Below are 27,073 nucleotides of genomic sequence, written 5' to 3'. Positions count from 1 at the left end.
TACTTGCATTGGTTGTGTTTAACTGCTTGAGTTCTTTATATAATTTGGATATTTGCCCTGTGTCCATTGTAGGGTTGGTGAAGATTGTTTACCAGTTAGTAGGCTGTCATTTTTTTTCTGTTGAAAGTGTCCTTTGCATTCCAGAAGCTTTTCATTTTCATGAGCTCCATTTCATTAATTGTTGACCTTAGAGGCTAAGCAGTTTGTGATCTGTCCAGGAGGTTTTCTTCTGTGCCAGTGAGTTTGTTGCTCTTCCCCATTTTTTTCTGACAGATTCAGTGTGTTTAGTTTTATATTGAAGTCTTTAATCCACTTCACCTTTACTTTTGTGCAGGGTGATAGCTATTTTTGTATTTGCTTTTTCTACATGTAAATATCTAGAAAGCAACTAAATATATCAATGAAATGAAGTGTTGGTTCTTTGAGCAGATCAACCAGATAGACAAACACTTAGCCAAATTAATCAAAAGGTAAGGAGAGAGTATTTAAATCAATGGAATAAGAAATGAAAAGGGAGAAATAACTATAGACTCTAAGGAAATCCGAAGAATCATTTGGTCTTACTTCAAAACACTATATGCCACAAAATTTGAAAATCTAAATGTAATGGACACTTTTCTTCACATATTCTACTTACCAAAGTTAAATAAACTTCAGGTCAACAAATTAAATAGTCCTGTGTCTTCTAAGGAAATAGAAACAGTCAACAGTAGTTTCTCCACCAAAAATTCCCAGGCCCAGAAGAATTAAGCACAGAATTCTACCAAACCATCAAAGAAAAAACTAATACCAAGTCTCTCCAAACTCTTTGACAAAATAGAAACAGAAGAAACAGGAGCTGGAGAGATGGCTCAGATGTGGAGAGCACTGACTGCTTTTCCAGAGGTCCTTAGTGCAATTTCCAGCAACTACATGGTGACTGAAAACCATCTACAATGAGATCTAATTCCCTCTTCTGGCAGGCAGATACACAAGCAGGAAAGTGTATACACAATAAATACATCTTTAAAAAAAGAAACAGAAGGAACATTACCAAATTCATTCTATGAGGCCACACTCACCTCAATACCTAAATTACATGAAGACCCAAAAAAAGGAAAATAATTTCAGACCAATTTTCCTTATGACCATTGATTCAAAACTACTCAATTAAATACTAGAAAACCAATTTCAAGAACACATTAAAATATCACTCACTGTGACCAAGTAAGCTTCATCTCAGGCATGCTTGCATAGTTAAATATACAAAAATCTATCAATGTAATCAATCATATAAAGACACTGAAAGAAAAAAACACATGATCATCACCTTAGATGCTGACAAACCAATTGGCCAAATGCAACACACATTCACATTAAAAGTCTTGGAGAAATCAGGGATACAAGGCAAGTACCTATATATAGTAAAGACAAAGGCAATATACAGCAAGTGTGTTTACAACATCAAACTAAATGGAGAGGAACTTAAATCAATTCCCCTAAAATCAGGACAAGGCTGTGAACTGTCTCTGTAAATCTCCAATATATTACTTAAGTCTTAGCTAGAACAACAAGACAACTAAAGAACATCAAAAGGATGCACTTTGGAAAGGAGTCAAAGAATCACTCTTTTCAGATAACATGATAGTATATATAGGTCACCTAAAAAAATCTAACAAGGAACTCCTACTGCTGAAAAACACCTTCAGCAAAGTGACTGGATTAAAACAAAAACTCAAGAAAATAAGGAGCTCTCCATTATACAAAGAGCAAACAGCCTGAGAAAGAAATTAGGGAAACCACGCCCTTCACAATAGTCACAAAATATAAAGTCTGTTGGTGTAACTCTAGCAAAGCAATTGAAAGTGTTGTATGAAAAAAAACTTCAAATGTCTAAAGAAAAAATTGCAGAAGATATCAGAAAACAGAAAGATCTCCAATGCTAATGGATCTGTAATATTAACATAGTAAAAGTGGCCATCATACCAAAATCAATATACAGATTAAATGCATTTCCTATCAAAATGCCAATGTAATTCTTTACAGATCTTAAAAAACAATTATCAACGTCATATGGAGAGCAAAAATTCCTCACATAGCTTAGAAAATCCTATACAATAAAAGATCTGGAGGTGTCTCCATCACTGATCTCAAGCTCTGCTACAGGACAACAGTAAGAAAACTTCATGATACTGGCATAGAAAAAGACAGATTTATCAAGGGAATTGAATTGAAGAACCAGAAATAAACCCAAACACCTGTGGACACTTGAATTTTGATAAAGAAGCAAAAGCCATACAATGGAAAAGCGATAGCATCTGCAACAAATGGTGCTGATCTAACTTGATTATGTGTACATGTTTTTTATTTAGTGAGTAAGCAAAGACTAATTCCCAGGCTGCCTAAACTGGACTCAATATCAATTCTGTGTATTTAGCTCTGTTTGACATAACTTTTTTCTTTTCTTACTTCAGTCTGTTCAGTGTAGCAAAAAGTAGCTCTTTATGTTCTTTTTCTTTTCTAAATTTTTCTTATTATTTTTCATTTTATATGTACATTTATATTATTACAAATAAATACAATAAACTATATACACCAAGAGGAACCATGAAACTATCAGGAATTATAAAAGATGTTACATTCATAATGTTTTGACTTCTTGAATTTGGCAGCCTGAAGAAAACATCTTTCCGACCTTGGTCAGTCTAAAATTCTGAATGTAAATCAATATCTATCATGTCTCATCTCTATCAACTTAAAATATCTACCTAGACCTAAAAACATCTTAATCCCTATACAACTAAGTGGAAAAGTAGACAATCTGGTCTTCAACCCCCTCAGAGATATGAAAAGGAATAAAAATTAGTTACCTGAATAAACCGGAAGTGTAGGTTAACAGCTTCCAAAATGAAAATCTGACAAAGACAGTGTGTGGCCTGAACAGTCACCCACACCTGGGTAATGCTGGAGCAGTGCTGAGTCTGTGTACACTGCACACTTTATTTGTAAGCCTTATACTTGTGACCTTTCATCACACAACACAAATGTGAAATTATCTACATTCATATTACTTAGGAAAATGGCTCAGAGGCTTTATTCTTCCAGAGGACATGGGTTTTTTTCCCCCAGAATCTTTGTTGTTATGGAATTTCCAGAAAATTTGATTTCCTCTTCTTGTCTCCCACAGACACTTCTCACACATGTGCATACACATATGAAAGACCTACATGTGGGTTTTTCCTTTACTTCGTGGCTATTGACCACCAACACATGTGTGCAAGAGGTGCAGAGACAGACACAGGACTTAGAGGGATGTGGGCACGATGGACTGATGGACTTCCTGGACCAAGTGCAGGGAGGCAAATCAACTTTATTCCTTGGGTAAAGGGAATATATATATGGAAGAAGCCAGGAGGTACTCTGATAGATGCGCACAATGAACCTCATTTGCATTGTCCCATGTTTCATTGGTATTTACATAATGTGTAAAATTATTCATGTTTTCCTCTATAAAGGCCATTGTTTCACCCAGACAGTGTCTTCTGAGATCCTTTATAGGCAGGGAGTAATGTAATCTACAGTGGCTCTTGGAATTGACATTCGTTTGTTCTTCATATTTCTGGTAATTCTCCATTTGGAGGCATTCTTCTTATTCCCCACTGAAGAGAACTACATTTAGGTCTTTTAGGGTGTCTTTGCCCTGAAAGTTGGTGGCCACATTGGCCACTAGAACTCATAGTACAGTTGACCCATCTTCCTCTATCAACTTTTAAAAGTTTTGGGGTGAGACATGTTTATGAAAGGATACCTACATGTATACGGTAAGGCCCTGGTAAACGGGCCGAAAGTGGGGAGCGACATCATCTTGTCTTAGAATGATTTTCTCAGCTCCTGTATCTATTAGGCACCAAAAGTTTTGTTGTCAATTTTTATTGAGAATTTGTGGTGAATTCTTTTAGTGTATTAGTTACACAGTGGAAATGTGGGCTCTTTTTTCTTGCCGGTAGACCTGAGTGTTTGCCAACTAGGAGTTTAAAGGCAGCAGGAACTTCCTATCATTATTATTATCATATCTAGATTTCCCACTTTTCCAAAGGAAACACTTCCTGCAGTGAGGACAGATGCTTTTTTCTATTTTTTAAAATTAATTTATACTTGTTACATCTCAACGTTTATCCCATTCCTTGTATCCTCCCATTCCTCCCTCCCCCCCATTTTCCCCTTATTCCCCTCTACTATAACTTTTCCTTAGGGGGATTACCTCCCCCTGTATATGCTCATAGGGTATCAAGTCTCTTCTCGATAACCTGCTATCCTTCCTCTGAGTGCCACCAGGTCTCCCCCTCCAGGGGACATGGTCAAATGTGAGGCACCAGAGTACGTGAGAAAGTCATATCCCACTCTACACTCAACTGTGGAGAATGTTCTGACTGTTGGCTAGATCTGGGTAGGGGCTTAAAATTTACCGCCTGTATTGTCCTTGGCTGGTGCCTTAGTTTGAGTGGGACCCCTGGGCTCAAATCTGCCTATCATAATGTTCTACTTGTAGGTTTCTAGGACCCTCTGGATCCTTCTACTTTGTTATTCTCCCATGCTTCTCTCACTTAGAGTCCCAATAGGATGGAGGACAGATGCTTTTAAGGAGTTTATGTTAGATGGGTTACTTTTTAGGCAATCTACTTTTAAGTGACTTATTTCTCTACAGTTAAAAACATTTTTATTATAAGACCATGTTGGAGTTGTAATGGCTGGGGCTAGAGAGGAGGTCTGATAAGACGCAGTTGTAATATCATGGATATATACAATCCGTTTGTCTTAGTGTTCATGTTTTTATTCTCTGCAGTGCCTGCCAGTGTTCTGTGGTCATTCTTTCCCAGATGAGATTATTTAGAAGCATTGCTTTTTGTAGTTTTTGCTATCTTTTTGTCTAAAATTGCCTGTATCCTTAGTATAAAATCTGGGAAGATCTCTTTTGGTGTTTGTTTTAGAAGGGTTTGTAGATAGGCCTCTCCAGGTTCTGTAGTCAAGGCAGTTAGATGGTCCCAGGCCTGGTGAGGAGATAAATAAATACATATTGCCTGGCAATTTTATGTTTTGCATTGGTAAAACAGCTGGTTGTAATTCCAGTATATTAATTAATCAGGGGGCAGTTCATCCTTAATGTAGCCCTACCTGTTTATTACTTAGGGTTTTTTGTTTTTTTTTTTTACATTTTACTTTTTTTTACATTTTTTATTTGACATTCATCTCTAAAAAGGGTCTCACATTGTATAAACAGAGGGCTGGGGAGAGAAGATGAGCAAATATCTCTCCAGTGTTGGGGAGTTAAAAGGTTGCTATTGAAAGTTCATAAAATATATTTGGTCCATGGGGCATGGATTCCTTCCTTATGGACAGGTTGGAATAGCTCTTTTAAGTCTGTTGCCAGAAATGAATACTAGGCCAATAGGTATTATCTTGTTAAATGTTGATTAACAGGGGAAATTGCTATGATTTGAAGTTCTGTGGTCCTCGGACACTGAGGCTGAGGTGCCTGGGGACAGTTGTTCCCAGCTGAGAGATAACTGTTTCCAGCATCCCTGAGATTACAGAGCTGTTGGTGACCATAGGACGAGCTACCACAGGCAGAAGCAACATGGGTTGGGAGAGATTTGGAAATTTTTCTGCAATGATGTCAAGTTTCCCATCACAGAAAAGAAAGGAAGTGCTGTTTGAGGTGTCTAAAGTTCCTGAGGCAAACTCAACTCTTCTAGGGCAATCACCTCTGGGGAGTGAGAAGCTTAAAGTAGCTGAAGCTTGCAAAGAAAATAAAAATCCAAGCAGTACTCAGAATGGGAAGGTAAGGCAAAGGTGATGCTGCTCGCTTGGTAGTGGCAGTGGCAGGGCAAGGGAGGAGTGGTACTCACAAACTCCTGTCCTTCTGGAGTCACTGTTGTGGCACCAGCTGGGGGTCTCCCCTTCCCTCTAGAGACATTGGCCACTGGCTTATGATTTAAGAGGGATAGAGTTCCTGATGGGAGGGAGTAGGAACATTTCCAGGAACATGCCTTTTTATCCAGAAACAAGGCTGGGAGGAAAAGTACTTAGTAATACCAATCTTTTGAAACCTAAAGCCTACACCTAATGATTCCTCTTGCAACAAGGTCACATCTCCCTCTATTTTGCCAATACTTCCACCATTGTGAACTATATTCAGATATGTTATATTAAGTATCTTACAACTGACTACTAGTGTGCAGATAGGAATAAATTCAAGTGTATGTGCCAACACTTTTCACAATGTGGAACACAAGATATCATTTTGTAGGAATACAGAATCATGCCAAATGGTCTTCCCAGTCCTCTGCCAAAATAAAAGTGCTACTTTCACTACATTTCCTGTCATCATGAACAGTGACATCCAATATCACAGAGCAAGAGGATCAAAGTACCTGTAGATGTACATATGCAAGAAAAAATGTAAAAATTGCAGAGACATGTGAGAAAATGAAAAACAGTATTCATTGTTTCTATATTTTATTTATTGACTAAAATTATTGACAAATTAGGAATAATAATTGTATAAGGATCATTATTCTGTTTTTGAAAATTAATAAGATTTAAAAATTACATTAATTTATTTATTTGATAGTTGGTGCCATTATGTTGTATATGTGTAAGTCAGAGGACAACTTTTGCATTTTGGTTGCCTACTATCATCTTGGTGTCAGAATTAAACTCACATGCTCATGCTTGGAGGCAAGTGTTTTCACCCTGTGAGTGATTTCATCACCCCAATACTTGGTGATGAAAGTTTTGATTTAAAAAAAGTAGATTTTACGCCATAATGCTAAGCCATATACATGTTCAAGGACAACAGAACATATGAAGTATCCCTGTAAGATTCATATACTTTATACTATTCCCATGGAAACAGCTCTTTAGGAAAATCTGCCATCTTCTCCTGAAATGTTTTATTGAATTCTTCAGCCTGGGCTACTGTGAAGTGACTCTTCCAGTCCCCAGTGATGCCTGGAAAGTATAGAGAAGAATATTGAAGTGGATTTGTGATAGGTTTGAGGTTCAGTCTATCCCCTAATTTATCTATGTAAATATTTCTACATAGATACGTAACGTTTCCAATCTAACTGAAAATTGTATAAATCCCACAGACATAAACATTCACATTTTCTTGTGTTTAAAACTCCTTCCAAAGTTCAAATGTTCTTTTCCACAAAAATGTGCAATAGTCTTTGTGAAATAAAAAGTACATGCTTGTTCTAGAAAATTAAAGCAAGTAGAAAGCTGAGATTTCTTGTTTTCTGGGGTTTGTTCCTATTCAGAGCACCAGGGACAAATCTGTTTCAGGCTTTTCCACTTGGCATGTACATGCGTGTCTTCTTCCTGTGCCATCACTTCATTTTAGTTGTTTCCTTATGAAAATGTCCTCTTTAAAAACACTTGTTCAACTCCTTCATTGTTGGTGGGAATGCAAACTAATACAGCCACTTTGGAAATCTATCTGGTGCTATATCAGAAAGCTGGAAATAGGGCTTCCTTAAGACCCAGCTATTCCACTTCTTGGAATATACCCAGAAGATGCTCCAGCACACAACAAGAAAATTTGCTCAACCATGTTCATAGCAACCTTATTCATAATAGCCAGATCATGGAAACAGCCTAAGTGTCCCTCAGTAGAAGAATGGATAAAGAAACGGTGGTACATTTACACTATGGAATAGTACTCAGCTATTAAAAACAAGAAATTCCCAAAATTTATGAACAAATGGGTAGAACTAGAAATGATCATAATGAGTGAGTTAATTCAGAAGCAGGAAGAGTCAAATGGTATATACTCATTTATATCTGAAGACTAACCCCAGGCATATGTCCCATGAAAGTCTTCACTTACGAGGAAAGTGGGACAGAAGGGAGGACATCCTATTGGGACTCTAGGTGAGAGAAGCATGGGAGAATGGGGGAATAGAAGGGTCCAGAGGTTCCTAGAAAGCTACAAGAAGAACATTATGATGGGCAGATCTGGGCCCAGGGGTACTGCTCAAACTATGGCACCAGCCAAGGACAATACATGCAGTAAACTTTGAATCCCTACCTAGATCTAGCCAATGGACAGGAAATTCTCCACAATTGAGTGGAGAGTGGGGTCTGACTTTCACATGAACTCTGGATGAGAAGGCCTGTTGGCACTCAGAGGAAGGATAGCAGGCTACTGAGAAGAGACTTGATACCCTATGAGCATATACAGGGGTAGGACGTCCCCCTCAGTCACAGTCATAGGGGAGTGGAGTAAGGGGGAAATGGGAGGGAGGGAGGAATGGGAGGATATAAGGGATGGGATAACAATGTAGATGTAATATGAATAAATTAATAAAATATATTAAAAACACTTATTAAATGTGCATAGTCTCCTAGTCCCCCACATCTTCTCATTTAACTTAATTTTCTTTGTAAAGGCACTGTCTCAAAGAAGTGGGGTCATAGCTCAGCAATGTAGCACTGTCCCTGAGTTCAGGATTCAGTATTTCATTCAGGGAGGCTTAGTGTAGATACCTTCCTATAATTCCCCAGTGATGAGCATGGAGCATAGGTCAGTGGTCGCTTATCTCTGAGTGTGCATAAACATTGTATTAACTATCAAAAAAACTTAATAAACTACCCAAATGCACGTAGACATTGTCTCCAAAAAGAGTCAAAATCCAGGTTATTTGAAACTACTATTTATGCTTATGAAGCTGTGAGAAATTTGATTCAGATATATCCTGAGAGAAAAACCATTTCCCAAGAGCTATGTAAAAACAATAAAAGCATGGACTGGGGAGGTGACTCAAGAGATAAGGCACTCATATATCTTGCAAAGGAATTGAGTTTAGTATGAAGCACCCAAGCTGGGCACCTTGCAAGTTCCTGTACTGATAGCTTCAGGAAATCGAATGTCTCTCCTGGCATTTTAGGTTCCTGAATGCAAGTAGCATGCACGTTTTTACACACAGGTATACATGAATAAAAATAATCAATTTAACAATTAAGAGTTTGAAGGATTATCTAAGAGTTAATAGCACTAAATATTCTTCCAGGTTATTAGTGCTCTATTTCCAACACACAAATGGCAGTCACAATTATCTCTCTTTCCAGTTCCAAAGTATTTGATGTCCTCTACTTGCCTTCATGGCCACAGTACGCATATGGTACACAGATTTACAAGAAGAGAAAACACCCATACATATAAATTAAAAAGCAAAAAGCATGATGATCACACATACACATGTTCTTAAAAGGTAAAATAATTTCTCTTTCTACGGGTAGCTTTCTTGTGGTTTTTTTTTTTATATGAAAAATCTAGTGTGATGATGGCACCACATTTTAAATAAAGCTCATTAGAGCTAAGGCCACTTTCATACTTCCTCTCAGCATTACCTAAGAACTTCTATACTCAGGTCCACAGAAATGTCAGAAACACAAGAGAAGGTAAGACAAAGTGTTTGCAGGTGAGGTAAGAGATATCAAAAGTGACTACATAAGAAAAATGTAGGTTTCCAGAATGATGCCAAAGTCATCTGTCAGTGGTTTAAGCTGGTTTCCAGAGATCTACCTTGTAGAGTACATGCAACGGTATATTGTTCTTTCCCCTAGTAAAGTGCTCTGAGTTCTCTGTCTTCCATGAATCCATTTCACTATAACATACTGTACTGTGTGAATGAACGGCTTCTCAGAAAGTCCCTGTGAATTCCATCTCAGATGTCCTAAATTCTTAACCCACTTCAGCCTCATCTCTCAGTACTAAATATTAACTGGGTGTGAAATGATAGGAGCAGCTTCTACCTAGGAGGACTGTGTTACAGGCCAGGATAAATGATCCCATACAGATGATGAAACATCATGGTCCTGAGACAAAAAGGACCTAACTGGGCCTTGAAGGTTGGGCAATAATCCCTAATATTTTGTTTGTCTGGTCAATTAAGTGGCATCAGGTCTGTCATTTGTAAGGATCTAGTGTGTTTCTGCAATGGTTTATCTTCTCAGATACTTGAATTGTATCTAGGAATTGTTATTTCAAATGTGGATTCTAGTTCCAGTGAAATATATCAAGATTTAAGAAATTAAATCATATTTGCCTTCAGAGGTCCTGTCTTCACACTCAAGAACTGCCATGAAGGCTTACAAATTAGTTTAACTCTAATTACAGAGAACCCAATGCCTTCCTCAGCCTCTGTGGACACTGCACATATGTAGTATACAAATATGTCTGAAAGCAAAGCATCCATACATTAAGAATAAGTTAAATGCAAAAGCAGATTCATTGGGAGAAGGGGTAGCTGTTTTGCTGTTGTGATAATTATTACAATTCATTTTTATTTGCTTGTGTGTGCATCTGTATGTATGTAAGTGGGCAGGTGCCATGGCGCCTGCATGGAGGGAACAGAATAAAATCTTGAGGACTCCGTTCTACTTCTATGAATTGGGTTTCAGTTCATCAAGCTTGGTAGACAACATTTTTAACTACTGAGCAATCTCCTTAGCCCTTTTGTAACGTTTTTTGAGGACAGGATCTCAATTAGTTCACAGTGATTTAAAAGTTGTTATGTAGCTAAAGATATCCTTAAACTCCTGATTCTAAATTCTTCACCTGCTTAGTGCTGAGATTAGGTGCAGACTGTACCTGGCTACATTTATGCAGCGTTTAGGATAAAAACCAGGGATACATCTATTCTAGGAAAGCACTTTGACAAGTGGACTACATCCCAAACCCAAAGTGAGTTCACTGAGAACAGGAAATGTGTGCTTTCATAGCATGATGTTTATTTGTACAATGATTTATCTGGTTCTTTTTGTTTTGCCTCTCTCTCTCTTTCTCTCTCTCTCTCTCTCTCTCTGTCTCTCTCTCTGTCTGTCTCTCTCTCTCTCTCTCTCTCTCTCTCTCTCTCTGTGTCTGTCTGTCTGTCTCTGTCTCTCTGTCTGTCTGTCTCTCTCTCTCTCGTGTGTGTGTGTGTGTGTGTGTGTGTGTGTGTGTGTGTGTGTGTTTACTTTTCTCTTGTTGTTATTATTTTACTGTTTTTTCTATGTCTGTTTTAGGATAGTGTCTCACATACTGAAAAAGGCTTCAAATTAGTTGTGTTCCAAAGGATAACTTTAATTCCTGACTCTTCTTTCTTCATCTAGCCATTGAAGATGTCTTAAAGAATCCCATAGTCAATCGTTTCTATTGCTTTTTTATTTTTATGCGTTTATGCTCTGGAGCATGCTCTCTAGCCTACTTCATACATATGTTGACACTAATATCTCTATCTCCAGCCTGATTTTGATTTTTCCCTCCCATGCTCAATAAACATCCTTGAAGTGTCTGAAACATACATCAGTTCTTTTAAAATATTCCCAGATAAAAACATGCAAGGATATGTCTGGGTGACAATAATTAGTGTTGATATATACCTACAAACCCACAGTACTTGTCAATATATGGTTAGCAGTTGAAATGAACTCTCAATTCTCAAAATACAAATGACTGACAAGTTTTTTTTTGAAGTACTTAACATCTTTAGCCATCATGAAGATGCAAATTAAATTTACTTGGAGAAACTATCGTGTCCCAGGCAGAATGTTCATGATGAAGGGCAGCAACAGCTGGTAAAATTATGCAGTAAGGGGAACCTTATTCTCCCTGTTATGTGATGTGCAACGTGAAATGTGAGTGGGCAAACCTGTGTGGCTAATATGAATGTCAGTATGGATATTTCCAACAAAATCCAAAATAGACCTACAATATGACTTAGATGCACACTTTTTGGGAATATATGCAAAGAATTCTTTATGCAGAAAGAGAAATGCTTTACTTCAATGTCTTGTTATACTATTCAAAGTATCAAGAAAATGAAACAATCATAGATGTCATCAGCAGATGAGCAGAGAGTGAAAAATTGCGATAACATATGGTGGTGATGTATTGAGCCACAAAGAAAAATGAAATTTGAAGAAAACTAAACATATCTAGAAACAATTACGTATGGTAACAACATTCAAAAAAGCAAATGCTGGTTATTTATCTACTCACATAGGAATGAGAGTGGGTATAAATTATAAAACTAGAAATGAAACCACAAAAGAAGAAAGGGTATCTGAGGAGAAAGTTGGACACAAAATACATGAAAGCTGAAATGAGTGCACTGCCTTTGGAAGAATACAAGCTGGGAAAGAAGAGAGGAGAAGTAGCAATGGAAATAAATTATGTTTTACCACACCACAATGGAATGTTGCACTTCGTATTTTAAAATTTCAAGTGATAAAACTTTAAATTTGGGAAAGTGATGTCTCAGTGCATGAATCATTTTCCAATCAAGCAAAAAGAACTGGAGGAAAAACCCACATATCTCACTTAAAAGTAGATCAGACATGGTAGTAACCTGTAATCTCAGCTTTTGGGGAAAGAGACTGGGAATTCCCTATGTAAGATGTCTAGACAGAGGGCCTGGAATCACACCGTGCTGTGGGTTCAGCTAAAGATCTTGCCTCAACAGATAAAGTGGTAAGCATTTTAGCTCCCCTTTATTTTCTTGTGGTTTTATTTCTAGTTTTATGACATATACCCACCCACACTATTACATGTACAAATACAAAAGCACAGATTCCCATATGAGAGAAAACATGCACCAAACACCAAAGTCATTCTTCCACACATGCACAGGCATGAATACATACACCACTTGCATAAACATGAATAGAAAAATATATAAAATAAGCTGACACATACATACACCTTGTCTTAGCATCTTTTTCCAATTGCAAGAAAGGTCTCTTGCATTCAGAGGCATATCAGAACTACAGCGTTTCTCTACCTTTTCTCACTATTAAAAAATGGGTTTCCTTATGAGTTAGAGTGCTGGTCTCAGGGTTCCTGATTTCTTTCATGACATGGAAGGAGCTGTTCTTTATCACCAGATCCAGTTCCCTTGGTTCCAATTTCTTTCCTAGAAACTCACAGATCTTCTTGATGGCACTCCTAGCATCCTAAAGGAAAACAAAAAATACCAGTGAGGATGTGAACCTGAATGACAGCAGAGACAGGAAGTTAGGAGGAAGGAAATCAAAGGATAAAGAGAAAGAGGAGCAACAAAGGGAAGTAAGCAAGGAAAGGATGAAAAAGTTCAAGGAGGAAGAAGAACCAGAGAGAGAAGAGACTCCTTTAGTTCTTTTCTACCTTCCACATGTGCACCCCGAACATACACTGTTTAACACATAAACATTATATGCACACAATCACATGAAAACACACACAAATGCACATGCATGTACACACATTGTATCCACATCCACACACATATGTACACTCAGAGACGCACACATATACACTGACACACACACACATGCACAAACACACACAAAATACTAATGGCTTTTTAAAGAATAAATGGGCTAAGAGATGGACTAGTACATGCAGTTCTTAGGGATGATTGCATTTGTTCCCATATCAATCAGATAGCTCACATCTGCTTATAACATCAATTCTGAAGAATCAATACTCTTTTTTTTCTGGAAGTATTGACACTCAAGGAAAAAACTTATGAACTCTATCTCTCTCTCCTTCTCTTTCTTTCTTTCTTTCTTTCTTTCTTTCTTTCTTTCTTTCTTTCTTTCTGTCTCTTTCTCTCTCATTCTCTCAAAAATAAATACCTAATCACAAGAGCCGACATTTTGAAATGCATACAAACACACACTTTCATAATAAATAAGTAAGAATTAAATGTTAAAAATCTTATTAATAATGTGATATAGGTGAAACCAGAAGAATCCGGAGCTCAAGGGCATCCTCAGATGCATAGTGAGTTTGAGACTAGCCTGGATCCATGACACTCTGTCTCCAGAACACCAAGCTGAAGCACAGGAGACCGCACAGAGGGCAGCATTCAGTAAGACCTATTATCTCTGCTTGAGTGAGGCTGAAGCTGGAGTATGACCGTGAGTGAGGACAACTACCTTCTTACGCTAGCTCATGGGAAGTATCCTGTTTCTTGAGATGCACGTGTGTGTATGTGTGTGTGTGTGTATGTAAGTGTGTATGTGAATATATATGTGTCCTTGTGTGTGTACATGTGTGTGTGTAGCATGCACATTAGTGTGCATGTGAATGTGCCCATAGGCAAAAATGCCTAATACCATCATTGAGTGTTTTCCTCCACTAGTTTTTGCCTTACTATCTTTAGACAGATTCTTCCTGAACCTGAAACTCTTTCTGCTTTAATTAGGCTGCCTGGTCATTGAATTCCTGGGATCAACTTATGTTTTCTGCCATATGTATAGCCATTCCTAAACTTTTATGTAGGTGCTGGGGATAGGCACTCAAGTGTTTATACTGGCCCAGCAATGATTCTTACCCACTAGGTAATTTTTACAGGCCTATCACAGAAATATTTACAACCCAAAGTGCAAGTGGAATCTGCTCTGCACTACCACCATATGCAGTAAAAAATTTGATTTTAAACATCTTTTATTTTTTACATATATATATTTATATAATTACATATATTTAAAAAACTACATACATCAAGAAGAACCACAAAATCAGAAATTATATTAATACACTCATAATGTGTTGGCTATTTGTATTTGGCAACCTTGAAAAAACATTTTCCTATCTTGATGAGTCTAAAATTATGAATATATCCCAATATCTGTCATATCTTATCTCAACATACTTAAAACATCTATCTAGACCTAAAAACATCTTAACCCCTAAACAACTAAGCTTAATTGTGACACTAAACTATTTGGTCTTCAAACACATCAGAGACTTGAGAAAGAATAAACTCAATTACCTGAGAAAACAGGATGTGCAGGTTAGCAGGATCCAAAGTTAAAAAATATGGCAGAGACAGTTTGCTGCCTAAACAGTCACCCAAAACTCTCTATAACTTTGGAGAATCATCTTCAACCTTATGGCCCCATATATCTGACTTACATATTTGTGAGGCAGGAACTATTGTGGACTTGCTTTCCCTGGCTTGACTCTGCCTGAATCCAAGCTTGCCTATTTTTATGCAGAATTCTGTCAGTGCTACCCAGTTCTTTAAATCAATATCTAGATATGGTGACAATGGTGTTAGAGTGCGATTTATGAATGAGATAAATAGAAGGCAACAATAAGGAGTCCACAAAGTATCCTCATGGCTTCAATACCTTTCTATACCAATCACATTATGGCATATTTTACTCCAGTGATGTCTATCATGATGTTTTTCTATTGAGTTGTAGGTTTGTGTATAGAATTATGTCAAAATAAGTAAAAATTGAAAACAAATGTCACTTAAAATTAACTGAGATGGTATCTTAGTAAACAACTACATATATATTTATATGCTAAGAGGTTCAAAAGCCAATATTATGAGTCATTCATGATAGGCATATTTGGCAAATACTATATGCTAAGAATTGTGTGAAACACTAGAGATAAAATGAGTAATTGTTTCACCATCACAGTAATAATGTCAATAAAAATAGTACCTGGTCATATGTTGGGTTCATATTTATCAACTATTTTTGGCACATACTTTCTCTACTTCACAAAAGTTTTTGAAAGATCTTTCACATAGCAAAATTTAATTGCAATTGTCCAGTGGTAAAACTGAGTTGTAACTGCATGTACATATCTGTGCCTCAGTTTAGCTTTCTGAAAATGGGAATTATTGTACTGCCAAATACATATGTACATAAGTAAATACAATAAGTAAATTATTCCCCATAAATAAAAGGTCCTATGTTAGTACATGTTCTGAAAACACATAAAGAAAATAGATTATGGAACCATGTTAAGTATGAAAATAATTTGGTTTTACTTATGTACATTGTCATAGAAAAAGTGCCAAACACCTACATACTATCATTTTTAGTTAATTTTAACATATACATTTATATTCTTACACATGAATAAAATAAACTGTATACAACAGGAAGAACCATGAGACAATCAAGAGTTATATAAATGTTACATTCATAATGATTTGGTTCTTTGTAGTTGTCAAACTTGAAGAAAGCATCTTTCCTATCTTATCAGGTCTAAATTTCTGAATGAAAATCAATATCTATCGTATCTCATTTTTATTAACTGAAAACATCTATCTTGATCTAAAAACATCTTAATCCCTAACCAACTAAGCTAAATTATATGACTAAACTATCAGGTCTTCAACCCCATCAGAGACATGAGTAGGGATAAAACTTAAATACCTGAATGAACTGGAAGTACAGGTTAGCAGTTTCTAAAATTAAAAAAAAAGACTGAGATAGTTTACTGCCTGAATGGTCACCCAACTCTCAATGATGTTGGAGCATCTTCTTCTGCTTTCTAGCCCAATATCTCTGACATACATATTTGCAAGGCAGGGACTATTGAGGACTTGCGTACCCTGTCTTGGCATAGTTTGGCCGTTGGTTCTGTCTGCATCTGTGCTTGCCCACTTTTAGGCAGAATTCTATCTGTGGCAGAAATAATGACATTTTCCCCAGTGGCTTCTTTGCCATATTTGAAGCTAACTCTGTAAGGAGGTTCTTTGATGTTGAACATTTTCTTTGAGGTAGTCTGGGTGTTGCCAGGTGTTAACTTATCTTGTTGTCAAAGAAACTTTAGAATAATTAAAACATCTTTAAATGCCATGTTCTGTAGGTCTCTGAGGCTTTTGAAGACTTTATTTAACTATTTTACCTGATATGTCTAGAGAATCATATCTATCTGTTAGATTTGGATATATATTCTTGTGATAAAATTAGACTAGTTTTTGACATGACAATGATTTGCATCAATATTCAAAATTCTATACCAATGAATTGAAAATAACCTTATTTATGAGTAACAGTTAAGGCCTTGAGTTGAGAAGTAGATTCAATAATCTACATTTTTGTTCTATCATCCCTCAATATTTCTATATCCCCCTTTCTTTCTTTTCAGCTCCTATCACCTTACCTATGAAAGAAAAATAAAGGAAAAGAGAGATGTCCCTGAGTCCAACTTGGGTTTCTTTCTGTCTAAAACCAATATTAACTCATAACCACCTTCTGATGAAAATAAGCATCATCTTCACAAAAGAGCAAACAGAAACCTACCCACTCCCCTTAAAGGAACTGGAACATCACTCTCTCAAGGTTTCTTCAGGATGATTTAGGACAAATAATACTTTTGAAGCCCGTCCCCTCAAATTGGGAAAAATGGTTAAGTAAACCAGGGATAGCATTTGTGGTCCAGTTTCTAAATGGTGAGAAATTCCAGGCTTCATATAATTCCTGTGTGGGACAGTATGAAATGCTGGACCAATTAGGATCAGATGCTTTCCTCAATGCTGTCCTGGATGCTGTCCAATTATGATGGGTGACAGTGACTGAGGCACCTGGGCTGGAAACTGGAGGATGCAGAATGTCAGTGTGCAGCATGCTGAGAGCAATGAATCCTGTCATGTCTGATCCAGCATCAGTGTCTGGGTTTTTTTTTTTCTGAAAACATAATTTATCACAAGCATTATACAGTTCTAACATTATAATTGTATGAGGTATACAGAAATATACAGAGAAATTAAGGCTGGTTCTCTGCTCATTGTATAATCAGAAATAAGACATCTGCAAATCTTCCTTCATGCCATACTAAGAATTACCTCTAATGATAAGTCATAGAGAATCTGTGTCCACCATGAGGCCTTGTCTATGCATAGGCATTTGTATTTCAGCCAGTTCCAGAGCTATTCTCATGTAGTAGGATTAGCAATATAAGTACCTGCTTGTTCTGTAGTTTGAATTCTATACATTCCATGTGCAGCCTCCTCCCTCCTCATCTCCTGATCCCATCCCTCCCTCGCCCCCTTTCCCTCCCTCCCTTAGTCCTTAGAAAGGGGAGTCCTCCACCCCTAACATCTGACCTCAGCTTATCCACTGTCCTCTGTACTACATGTAACCTCTTCTTCTTTGGCCTTGCAAGGCCACCATACAACTCTCAGCACTCTGCCCAGTGTCCAGCTTCCAGGCTCAGTAACTGTCCCTATCCCCCAATGTGTGGAGTCTCTCAGAGGACATATTTGTTACAGTAAACCCCACTTATAAGTTACTATATACCATGAGTGTCTTTTTGGTCTGGGTTATCTACTTAGGATGATCATTTCTAGTTCCATCCATTTGCCTGCAAATTTCAAGATTTTCTTGTTTTTAGTAGCTGAGTAGTATTCCATTGTGTAGATGTACCACAGTTTCTTTATCCATTCTTCAGTTGAGGGACATCTAGCTTGTTTCCAGATTCTGGGTATTATGAATAAAGCTGCTATGAACATAGTTGAGCAAATGTCTTTGTTGTATGGTGGAGCATCTTTCAGATATATGAACAGGAGTGGTATAGCTGTGTCTTGGTGTAGAACTATTGCAAATTTTCTGAGAAAGTGCCATATTGATTTCCAAAAATGATTGTACACGTTTGCACTCCCACCAATAGTGGAGGAGTGTTCTTCTCCTTTCTCCACATTCTCACCAGCATGTATTGTCATTTGAGTTATTGACCTTTGCCATTTAGATAGGTGTAAGATAGAATCTCAAAGTCTTCTTTTTTGTTGTTGTTGAGCATTTCTTTAAGTGTTTCATAGCCACTTGATACTCCTCTAATTCTCTGTTTAGTTCTGTACCCCATTTTTAATTGGGTTATTTGGTTTGATGGTGTTTAATTTCTTGAGTTCTTTATATATTTTGGATATTAGCCCTTTTCAGCCTGTAGGTTGTCACATTGTTCAATTGACAGTGTCTTTTGTCCTAGAGAAGGTTTTAAGTTTTATGATGCCCCATTTATTAATTGTTGATCTTAGATCCTGAGCTGTTGGTGTTCTGTTCAGGAAATTGTCTCCTGTGCCAATGAGTTCTAGACTTTTGCCCATTTTTTCCTCTAACAGATTTAGTGTGTTCAGTTTTATGTTGAGGTCTTTAATCCATTTGGACTTTAGTTTCCTATAGGGTGATAAATATGGATCTATTTGCATTTTTACAAGTAGATATCCAGTTAGACCAGCACCATTTGTTGAAAATGCTGCCTTTTTTCTCATTTTATGGTTTTGGATTCTTTGTAAAAAACCAAATGACCATAGATGTGTGGATATATTTCTGGGTCTTCAATTCGATTCCATTGGTCAACTGGCCTATTTCCATGCCAGTATCATGCTGTTTTTATTATTGATTCTCTATAGTACAACTTGAGATCAGGGATGGAGATTCCTTCTGAAGATCTTTTATTGTACAAGATTATTTTAGCTATCCTGGGTTTATTTTTTTCTATATGAAGTTGAGAATTTATCTTTCTAGTTCTGTAAAATATTGTGTTGGTATTTTTTATAGGGATTGCACTGAATCTGCAGATTGCTTTTGGTAGCATGGCCATTTTACTATGTTGATTCTTCAAGTTCATGAGTATGAGAGATGTTTCCATTTCCTTCTGTAAAGACTTGAAGTTTTTTTTTTTCATATAAGTCTTTTACTTGCTTGGTTAGATTTATACCAAGATACTTTATATTATTTGAAGCTATTGTGAAGGGTGTGGTTTCCCTAATTTCATTCTCAGCCCTTTTGTCATATGTGTATAGGAGGGCTACAGAATTTTTTGTGGTAATTTTAGATTGTGCCACTTGGATGGAGTTTTTTTTTTAAATCAGCTCTAGGAGTTCTTTGGTAGAATTTTGAGGGTCTCTGATGTATACTGTCATATCATCTGTGAATAGGGAGACTTTAACTTCTTCCTTTCCTATTTGTATCCCCCTTGATGTCCTTTAGCTGTCTTATGCTCTAGCTAGGACTTCAAGAACTATATCGAAGAGAAATGGAGAGAGTGGACAGCCTTGTCATGTGCCTGATTTCAGTGGGATTGATTTAAGTTTCTCTGCATTCAGTTTGATGTTGGCTGCAGGCTTGCTGCATATTGCCTTTGTAGTGTTGCAGGATGTGCCTGGAAAGACCTGAAGGAAGAATCCGGGACTTGAAAGAGGACAAACAAGAAGCACACTCATGGAGAGAGCAAAGACAACTTTTACGATTCTCCCTAAGACTAGCATTGACAGAACATGTGGAATAGGGACCCTGAGGATGGAGAATGGTGCATGGAGTGAGGCGGTGAGAGACTGTGTGCTGAGGGTGAGAATGATTCTTACCTTTTTCAGCTCTTCATAACTAAGCAGCAGGATGTTGTCTCTGTCTCTCAAGGACAACCAGCCACGTGTGTGCTCAAACCACGATCCATATGGTACTGTGCCAGGGAGAGCAGAATGTGAAGAGTAAAGAGAAAAGTCAGGAGATCTGGTCAGATAGATGGCTTAGTGATTACATTTGGTTAATGATAAGCCTCATTTCCTGAGTTTGATACCTCTGACCCACTAAGTATAAAACAAACAAACAAAAAAAAACCTCATCCCTCAAGTTAACCTCCACAGACATACATGCACATACATGAACAACAAATGAATAAAGTGAGCATTTAAAAAGAAGTCAGGGGCCATCTCTCTAGTCTTCACTAATCATAACCACTGCCCACATTTCTAATCTGTAACTGAAAACAAATCTTGTGCATTTTTACAGTCATATGATTGTATTTTGAAATTATATTTGCAAATGTTTATAGTGAGATTTATGATGCCTAAATAACTATTGTATTAATGATCTAAAAGACATAAGGGGAAGTGGTGTAAAAGGGAATCTCCTGGAAGATTCAATCAGCACAAATGTGTGTGGAGGAAACAGGGATCTCCATACAGAAACAAAAAGGGACCCTGTGACTTAATACAATACTCCTTGAATAATTATCTTAGCCACATCTAAACAAAAATGTTTTGCTTTGCCTACTCAGCCTCAGCACTTTTTAAATAATTCTGATTGCATGTTTACTATGTACATGTATGTAGTTGTATGTCTTTGTGTATAGTGCAGTATGTGTGGGGGTAAAGGAGCACATGCACTGTATACATACATATGGAGCCTGAAAGCTAATGTCAAATGTCTTTCCCAGGTTTTCTCCTCTATTTACTCCAATATGCACTTTATTTGAACCAAGAATTTGACAATTTACTCTTCGTCTGGCCAGCCAACTTTTCCTAGGGTCCAGTACCCACTTGTCAATTTCTGTGTTATAGGGACTATGAGGCCTGCCTGGCTTTTATATGGGCCTTGCCACTAAAGTTACAGGCAGTTGTGAAGCACCCAAATTAGTTTTTAGCTCTTTATTTGGGGCCTCTAAAAGATCAGTCTACACTCTTAACTGCTGAGCAGTTTCTCCAGCCCATCATTTGTTTCCTCCTAATACATCTCTTAGGAATATGCACTATCCTCGGTTGTATCAGGTTCTACTCTGCCTACTGTTTGCTCAGAACACATAATTTTGTGTGTGCCTTTGTGTAGAAGATATTGTTAGCTAATTATCGATGTATGTGTCTATGGTATATTATCACATCTGTGTGCATGTGTGTGCATTGGTGTATTTTCCTGTGTGCACTGGGGCAAATGCCAGAGGAAGAAGTTATGTGTCTTCCTCTATTGCTGTCTTCCTTACTCCTTTGGAGATTGTTTTTCCTTAAGTTCAGGGTTTAGAATTTTTAGCTATACTGGCAACCACAACCCACATTTGGTGGATTGAATGTCAGATGTTTGCTGCTGCTGTTTGAGTAGGCTTAGGTCATGTGATGTTCATGGAGGAAAAATGACAATGGAGATGCATTTTGAGGATTCAAAAGCTCTAGAAACTCCCAGGTTCCTCTCTTTGTTTCATGTTTATGCTTAAGGAAATATAGTATCATCTTCTTGTTCTAGCTTCCAATTGTGTGCTTTATCACCATGGTCACTTATCTCTTTGGAGCTATTAGCAGAAATAAACTTCCTGCTATAAGTTTTCATGGTCATGGTGTTGCATCACATCAAAAGAAAAATTATTTAATACTGCCAGATCTTCTCCTGTCTCTGCTTGCTAATACTGTAGCACCAGGGCCACACGTCTATGAAAAACCACTTCCATGTTATGTGGGTGATGGGATCTTAACTCTAGTCCTCATAGTGGTTTACATAGTACCACTGCCCACTGAACTGTATCTCACATATGATGTCCACCTTACATGTTATGACTCCTCAGCATCTTAATGAATGAACATTCTACAGAGAGACAAAGTAGATATTGGTTTCGTTGGATTTATAGCCCCGTTAAAGACAGCCTGGGCAATTTAAAAGAGAAGAAAAAGGAGAGGTGAGGCTAGAAATGGTGATAGAGCACTTGGTTGAAATGTGTGGGCTCTTTTGGTACTGAATTTTCTGTAGATTTGAAGCACCTGGGATATTTAACCATAGGGCAGGCAGAGGGTGGACTGTTTTGTCACTCACTTGATCTACTTTCCAGTGTTTATGAAGCCCACAGGCTTCCCAGGCCAACACTCACACTCATCACATTCTACACAGCATACTCACCATTTCCTTGAATGAAGTCCTTAAAGAATCCTTCCAGTGACTCTGGTTTCTTAAAGAAATTTGTGGAATGCCAGAAGTAGTAACCGGACACAAGAGCATCTCTGGGATTTCTTAATAGATAAATCATCTTCAATAGAAAAATTGGAGAATGAAAATTACAGCACTTAGTTTCCAACATCTTCGTATGGTTTCCCAGAAAAATTTAATAAAATACCTTGCAAATACCAGTGGATTACTCCTTTTTATTTTGTGCCACTTTATTTAAACATGTGTGTGTGTGTGTGTGTGTGTGTGCAGTTGTTTTTATGTGTATAGTGCTTAGACTATGTATATAGATGTCAAAGAACCGTCTAATCTGAGGTTTGTCCTTTTACCATTACGTGAAGACCATGGATCTCTTTTAGCTTCCCATGCATGACAAGAAACTTAACCTCTTATGCTGTCTCTCCCTCTTTTGGGAGGGTGATAAGTCTGATGTAGTGATGGCAGGCCTCAAAATAATGGTATAGATAATAATTATCATGAACTGATTTTGTTCTTTTTACATCCCAATTGCCTTGATTACAGGCATGTACCAGAACCACTTGCCTTTGGTGGATTCGGCTATAAATGGGTTACAGTGTGCTTTACACAATTACATATGGTAAGAATTTCCTGAACCTGTCTGATAAAATTGGAGCAATGTAAAAACATGATTGATATTCCACTGGACCACACAATAAAACTCCAGGGAAGGTTCAAAAGACAATTGAGTTTTAATATTACTTTAATGTATATGTGTCTATTCCTGTGTTTGTATTTTCACATGAATGCAGTATCTAAGAGGCAGTAAGAGGGAGCCAGATCTTCCTGAACTGAAATTATAAGAAGTTGTGTTGGCAGTTGGTCTAATGTACTTTGATGCTAATTACTGGTTGCTGTCTCTGTGTCTGTGCCCTACTGGTACCTTGCCTAAGAGCCTAACCTGTTTTACCAGTAAAAAGACATCACATCTAGGCAGGGAAAATGAATAGGTGTGGCTCGGGTCCCAGGGCTTGGGGAGACAAAAAGAATCTTGGGAGGGAGAGAGACCTGAGGATTGGGGAGGAGAAGAAGGCTGGGCCATGGGTTAAGAGAAGGAGAAGCACATGTCTGGCATGGAAGGAGACTTGTCCCAGATGATAATAATTAGCAAGTATTTGGGATTATGGATGGGAGGTAGCTTGATAGACATTATTAGAAACAGATGGCATGAGGGTTGGAGCAGGTATGGGATGCATTACCCATCATGGGAATTAGTTAAGGGAGTTAAAATCTGCCCCGCCCCAGGTTAACTAAGGCTATTTAAAAATATAACAGGTGTCTGTGTCTTGATTGGTTGCTAGGGGGTTAGAGAACACTGCCATGATAATAATTATAGGCCTAATAATAAACATTATTAGGCCATACTGGCAAAATAGCTGCAACAGGTTGTGAGCCAATGAATGTGGATGCTGAGAATGAAAGCCAGATCCTCTGCAACTTCAGCAGATCCCCTTAACCTCTGACACATCCCTCCATGTAATGCAAATGTAGATGGTTTTACATTTCTGTTGTGTGATGGAAGATCACTAGCAGAGTCCTGGTTCATAAAGTGTGCAGTGTTCACATGCAAGTCTGTTCACAGAGACACAGCACTGTGCACTCACATACTTAGACTGCAGTTTAATAATAATGATCTGTCCTGGCTCTGATATCCAGTTCTCCTGGTCACTTCTTGTTTTCCCTTGTCAGCCACAGTAAAGGAATGAGTGGTGCTGATCTCATTGGACATCTAGACTCGGTGTAAAATCAGCCATGAAACCACAGCAATCCAGAGATTTAAAATACTGGTACCCGAACAACATGCTGCATACCCAGCCATCAACTAACAGGAGTAAATCAGCACATGGTACAGGAGCAACTTATTTAGTTAAACTTGATTAATTAGGAGCCAGTGAATTGGCATAGCACATAAAATGCAATCTACAAAGCCTGACTATCTTAGTTTGTGCCCCAGGAATCCCGTGATAGAAAAGAGAACTGACATCAGGACAGTGTCCATTGACACTATCCACAAACACACACACACACACACACACACACACACACACACACACACACACTCAATACACAGACACATAACATCTAAGCATGCACTAAAATCACACACAAATACACAGGAACCTATTCACATGCGTAGAGATATGCACACACACAACTATACACACTCATAGAGACATACATGCAGACTCACAAATAAACATGCGTGCACACAAACACATGCATACTCACATATACACACTAATAAGTTCAGACATGCATACCACTATATGTAAAATATAACATTTAAAGGTAGGGTAATTCTTTGAATCGATATAAAAGGAATATATAGTATACACTATACACATGAGCTCTTGCATGTTGGGCACAGTAGCATAACCCTCTAATTCTAGCACTCATGAGTCGGAATAGAAGGATCATAAACTCTTTGTTATTGTTAACTACACAGTGAGGTCAAGGCCAGTGTGGGCTTCAAGATCCTGTCTCAAAAATATCAAGAAATTAAACTGGATTGTAATACATTCTTAAGACTGAGAGATGAAAAAAAAGACTGAGAGATGCACAAAAATATTTGCTCACACACATAACACACAGTCATAGAATTGTCAAGACATACCCAATACACCTGTACCACAACATAGTCAAACATGCTTATATTCACTATCCACACACACATGCAACATATCCTTCTGTATGTTACACACACACACACATACATATATATGTATGTAAAAACACCAATTCATATGCAATCATGTATAGAGAAGTGCACGCACCACACCATAAACATACATACATATAAGTGAAACACACAATAAATTTATTTTTGATTAATGCTTACTTTTCTAAGTTCTACCACTATGTATTTTTGAGAAATATTTTAATATTATTTATTATATGTAACAAATAAATTTCAAATTCTTCCAACCAGTTATTGTTCTTAGCTCTCCACCCTTTCTGTGGTTTCCCCTTTCTACTGGTCACACTGTTACTACCTACGTCTATACTTTCCATGTTTAACAGTATCCCGTTGTATCGTTCATTTATCTTTTCCCTAGACTTCTTAAACTCTTTCCTTTCTTATGGAGAACATTCTCAGCCTTCCTCTTCTAATTCTATACTTTCCCATGCATTGTTTAAATAGCTCAGTCTAGCTAAAATCACATTTAAATCCTATGGAAAATAAAGACAGAAAAATGCATTCCCACTCTATTTCAGTCTAATATTGGCAAATTAAGTAAAAAAGACATGCTGTATGGTGTAGAAATTAAATTCTGGATAAGTTAATATATCCTTTAATGATGAGAGTGATGAAATGCCCTCTGCTAACTGACTAATTACTCTAATATACACCACATCTACCACTACGTCTTGACACTGCCACTTAACTGGATGTACGGTGCATGAGCTACACATGATTGGTCAACAGTGTGGCCTTGAGGGCAAAAAAACTACTATCATCCAAGGCCTGAAATCCTTAGGCAATACCCCAAAATTCACAGAGAGCTAGGTATTCAGCAACATCCCCAAACCATGGTTATGCATGACAATTACAAAGCCCTCCATGGGAGATGTGGGTCAGTGGGTGAAGTTACTGATCACCACAACTAGAGATCTGGGTTCAATTCCCTGTCCACCTCATGCAAATTGTCCTCTGGATTCCCCATAACTTCCACGGCATGAGCACACACACAGAGATGCACACAGACCCATGAACACATAGACACATGAAAACACTGAGGTTTTTAAAGAGGGTGTCTAGGAGCTGGAGATAACGCTTGGTTCGTTACCAGAGTTTGTTGCTGGGAACTGGGTTTAGTTCACAGCATCCACATTAAGTTTCACAACCATCTCCAGTGTCACAAATATCTCCAGTTCTTGGTCATCTAGCACCCTCTTCTGATATTTGCAGGCACTCGTGTGTGTGTGTGTGTGTGTGTGTGTGTTAAAAGTGATGATAAGCAGACCCATGCACACCAATACAAACACACACACACACATGCACAAATTAAAAATAAATAAATAGAAAGAGTTAATTAAGAATAGATCACATAACTCTGGACGCTAACACTGACCTTGGCTTTGGAACAGAAGAAAGATTTGGGGAAGAGTTGGACAGGGAGATGAGAGGTGATGAGACGTGGGTCCTCCTTATTTTTTAGTGTTCTACTATATTCACCAATTTCTATCCATGGAGCACGCTCCTCGACAGGCAGAGATTTTACCCATGTAGGATCCCCCTTGGAAAGAATCAGACAGACAATCTCCACTAACCAGTTAGTTCCTGGATGAGAAAGAAGGGTAGATGTCATTCATTTTAACTAGACATACCAAAAAAAAAAAAAAAAACCCACATACAGTTGACACTGTAGCCAGTTCCCATAAAGAATCAGATCTTTTTGTTCTCTCTCTTTCTGAATGTATGCGTGTATTTCTGTCTGTGTCTCTCTGTCTCCCCAACTGTACAATCTCATATAATGCAGGCTTCCCTAGAATTCTGTATGTAGTCAATGATAATGTTGAACTTCTGGTTGCCTTGACTCTCCCTCTGGAATGCATTGATCACAGGTGTGGACCATTCTGATCAGTTTGCTCT

General features: G+C 37.7%; 1 protein-coding gene across 1 annotated transcript; it reads right to left on the bottom strand.

Moving 5' to 3' along the window:
• Positions 1–6,762: 6,762 nt before the first annotated feature.
• Positions 6,763–26,789, bottom strand: LOC127203083 (sulfotransferase 2A1-like). Its single transcript, XM_051161889.1, has 5 exons — positions 26,553–26,789; positions 22,417–22,543; positions 20,124–20,218; positions 12,807–12,978; positions 6,763–6,990 (listed from the first exon to the last, which is right to left on the bottom strand). Exons 1-5 carry the CDS (start codon positions 26,787–26,789, stop codon positions 6,878–6,880), a joined length of 744 nt encoding a protein of 247 aa, XP_051017846.1. The 3' UTR covers positions 6,763–6,877.
• Positions 26,790–27,073: the final 284 nt, after the last annotated feature.

Source organism: Acomys russatus, chromosome 19, assembly GCF_903995435.1.
Source record: "Acomys russatus chromosome 19, mAcoRus1.1, whole genome shotgun sequence".
NCBI classification, from domain to species: Eukaryota; Metazoa; Chordata; class Mammalia; order Rodentia; family Muridae; genus Acomys; species Acomys russatus.
This window is presented reverse-complemented; position numbering and strand designations above follow the sequence as displayed.

Coding starts and splice junctions, on each gene's coding strand:
- LOC127203083 (XM_051161889.1), bottom strand. CDS start 26,789: ATGACATCTACCCTTCTTTCTCATCCAGGAACTAACTGGTTAGTGGAG. Junction 20,219..22,416: donor GGACTTCATTCAAGGAAATG/GTGAGTATGCTG, acceptor TCCCTGGCACAG/TACCATATGGATCGTGGTTT. Junction 6,991..12,806: donor TTTTTTAATAGTGAGAAAAG/GTAGAGAAACGC, acceptor TATACTTTCCAG/GCATCACTGGGGACTGGAAG.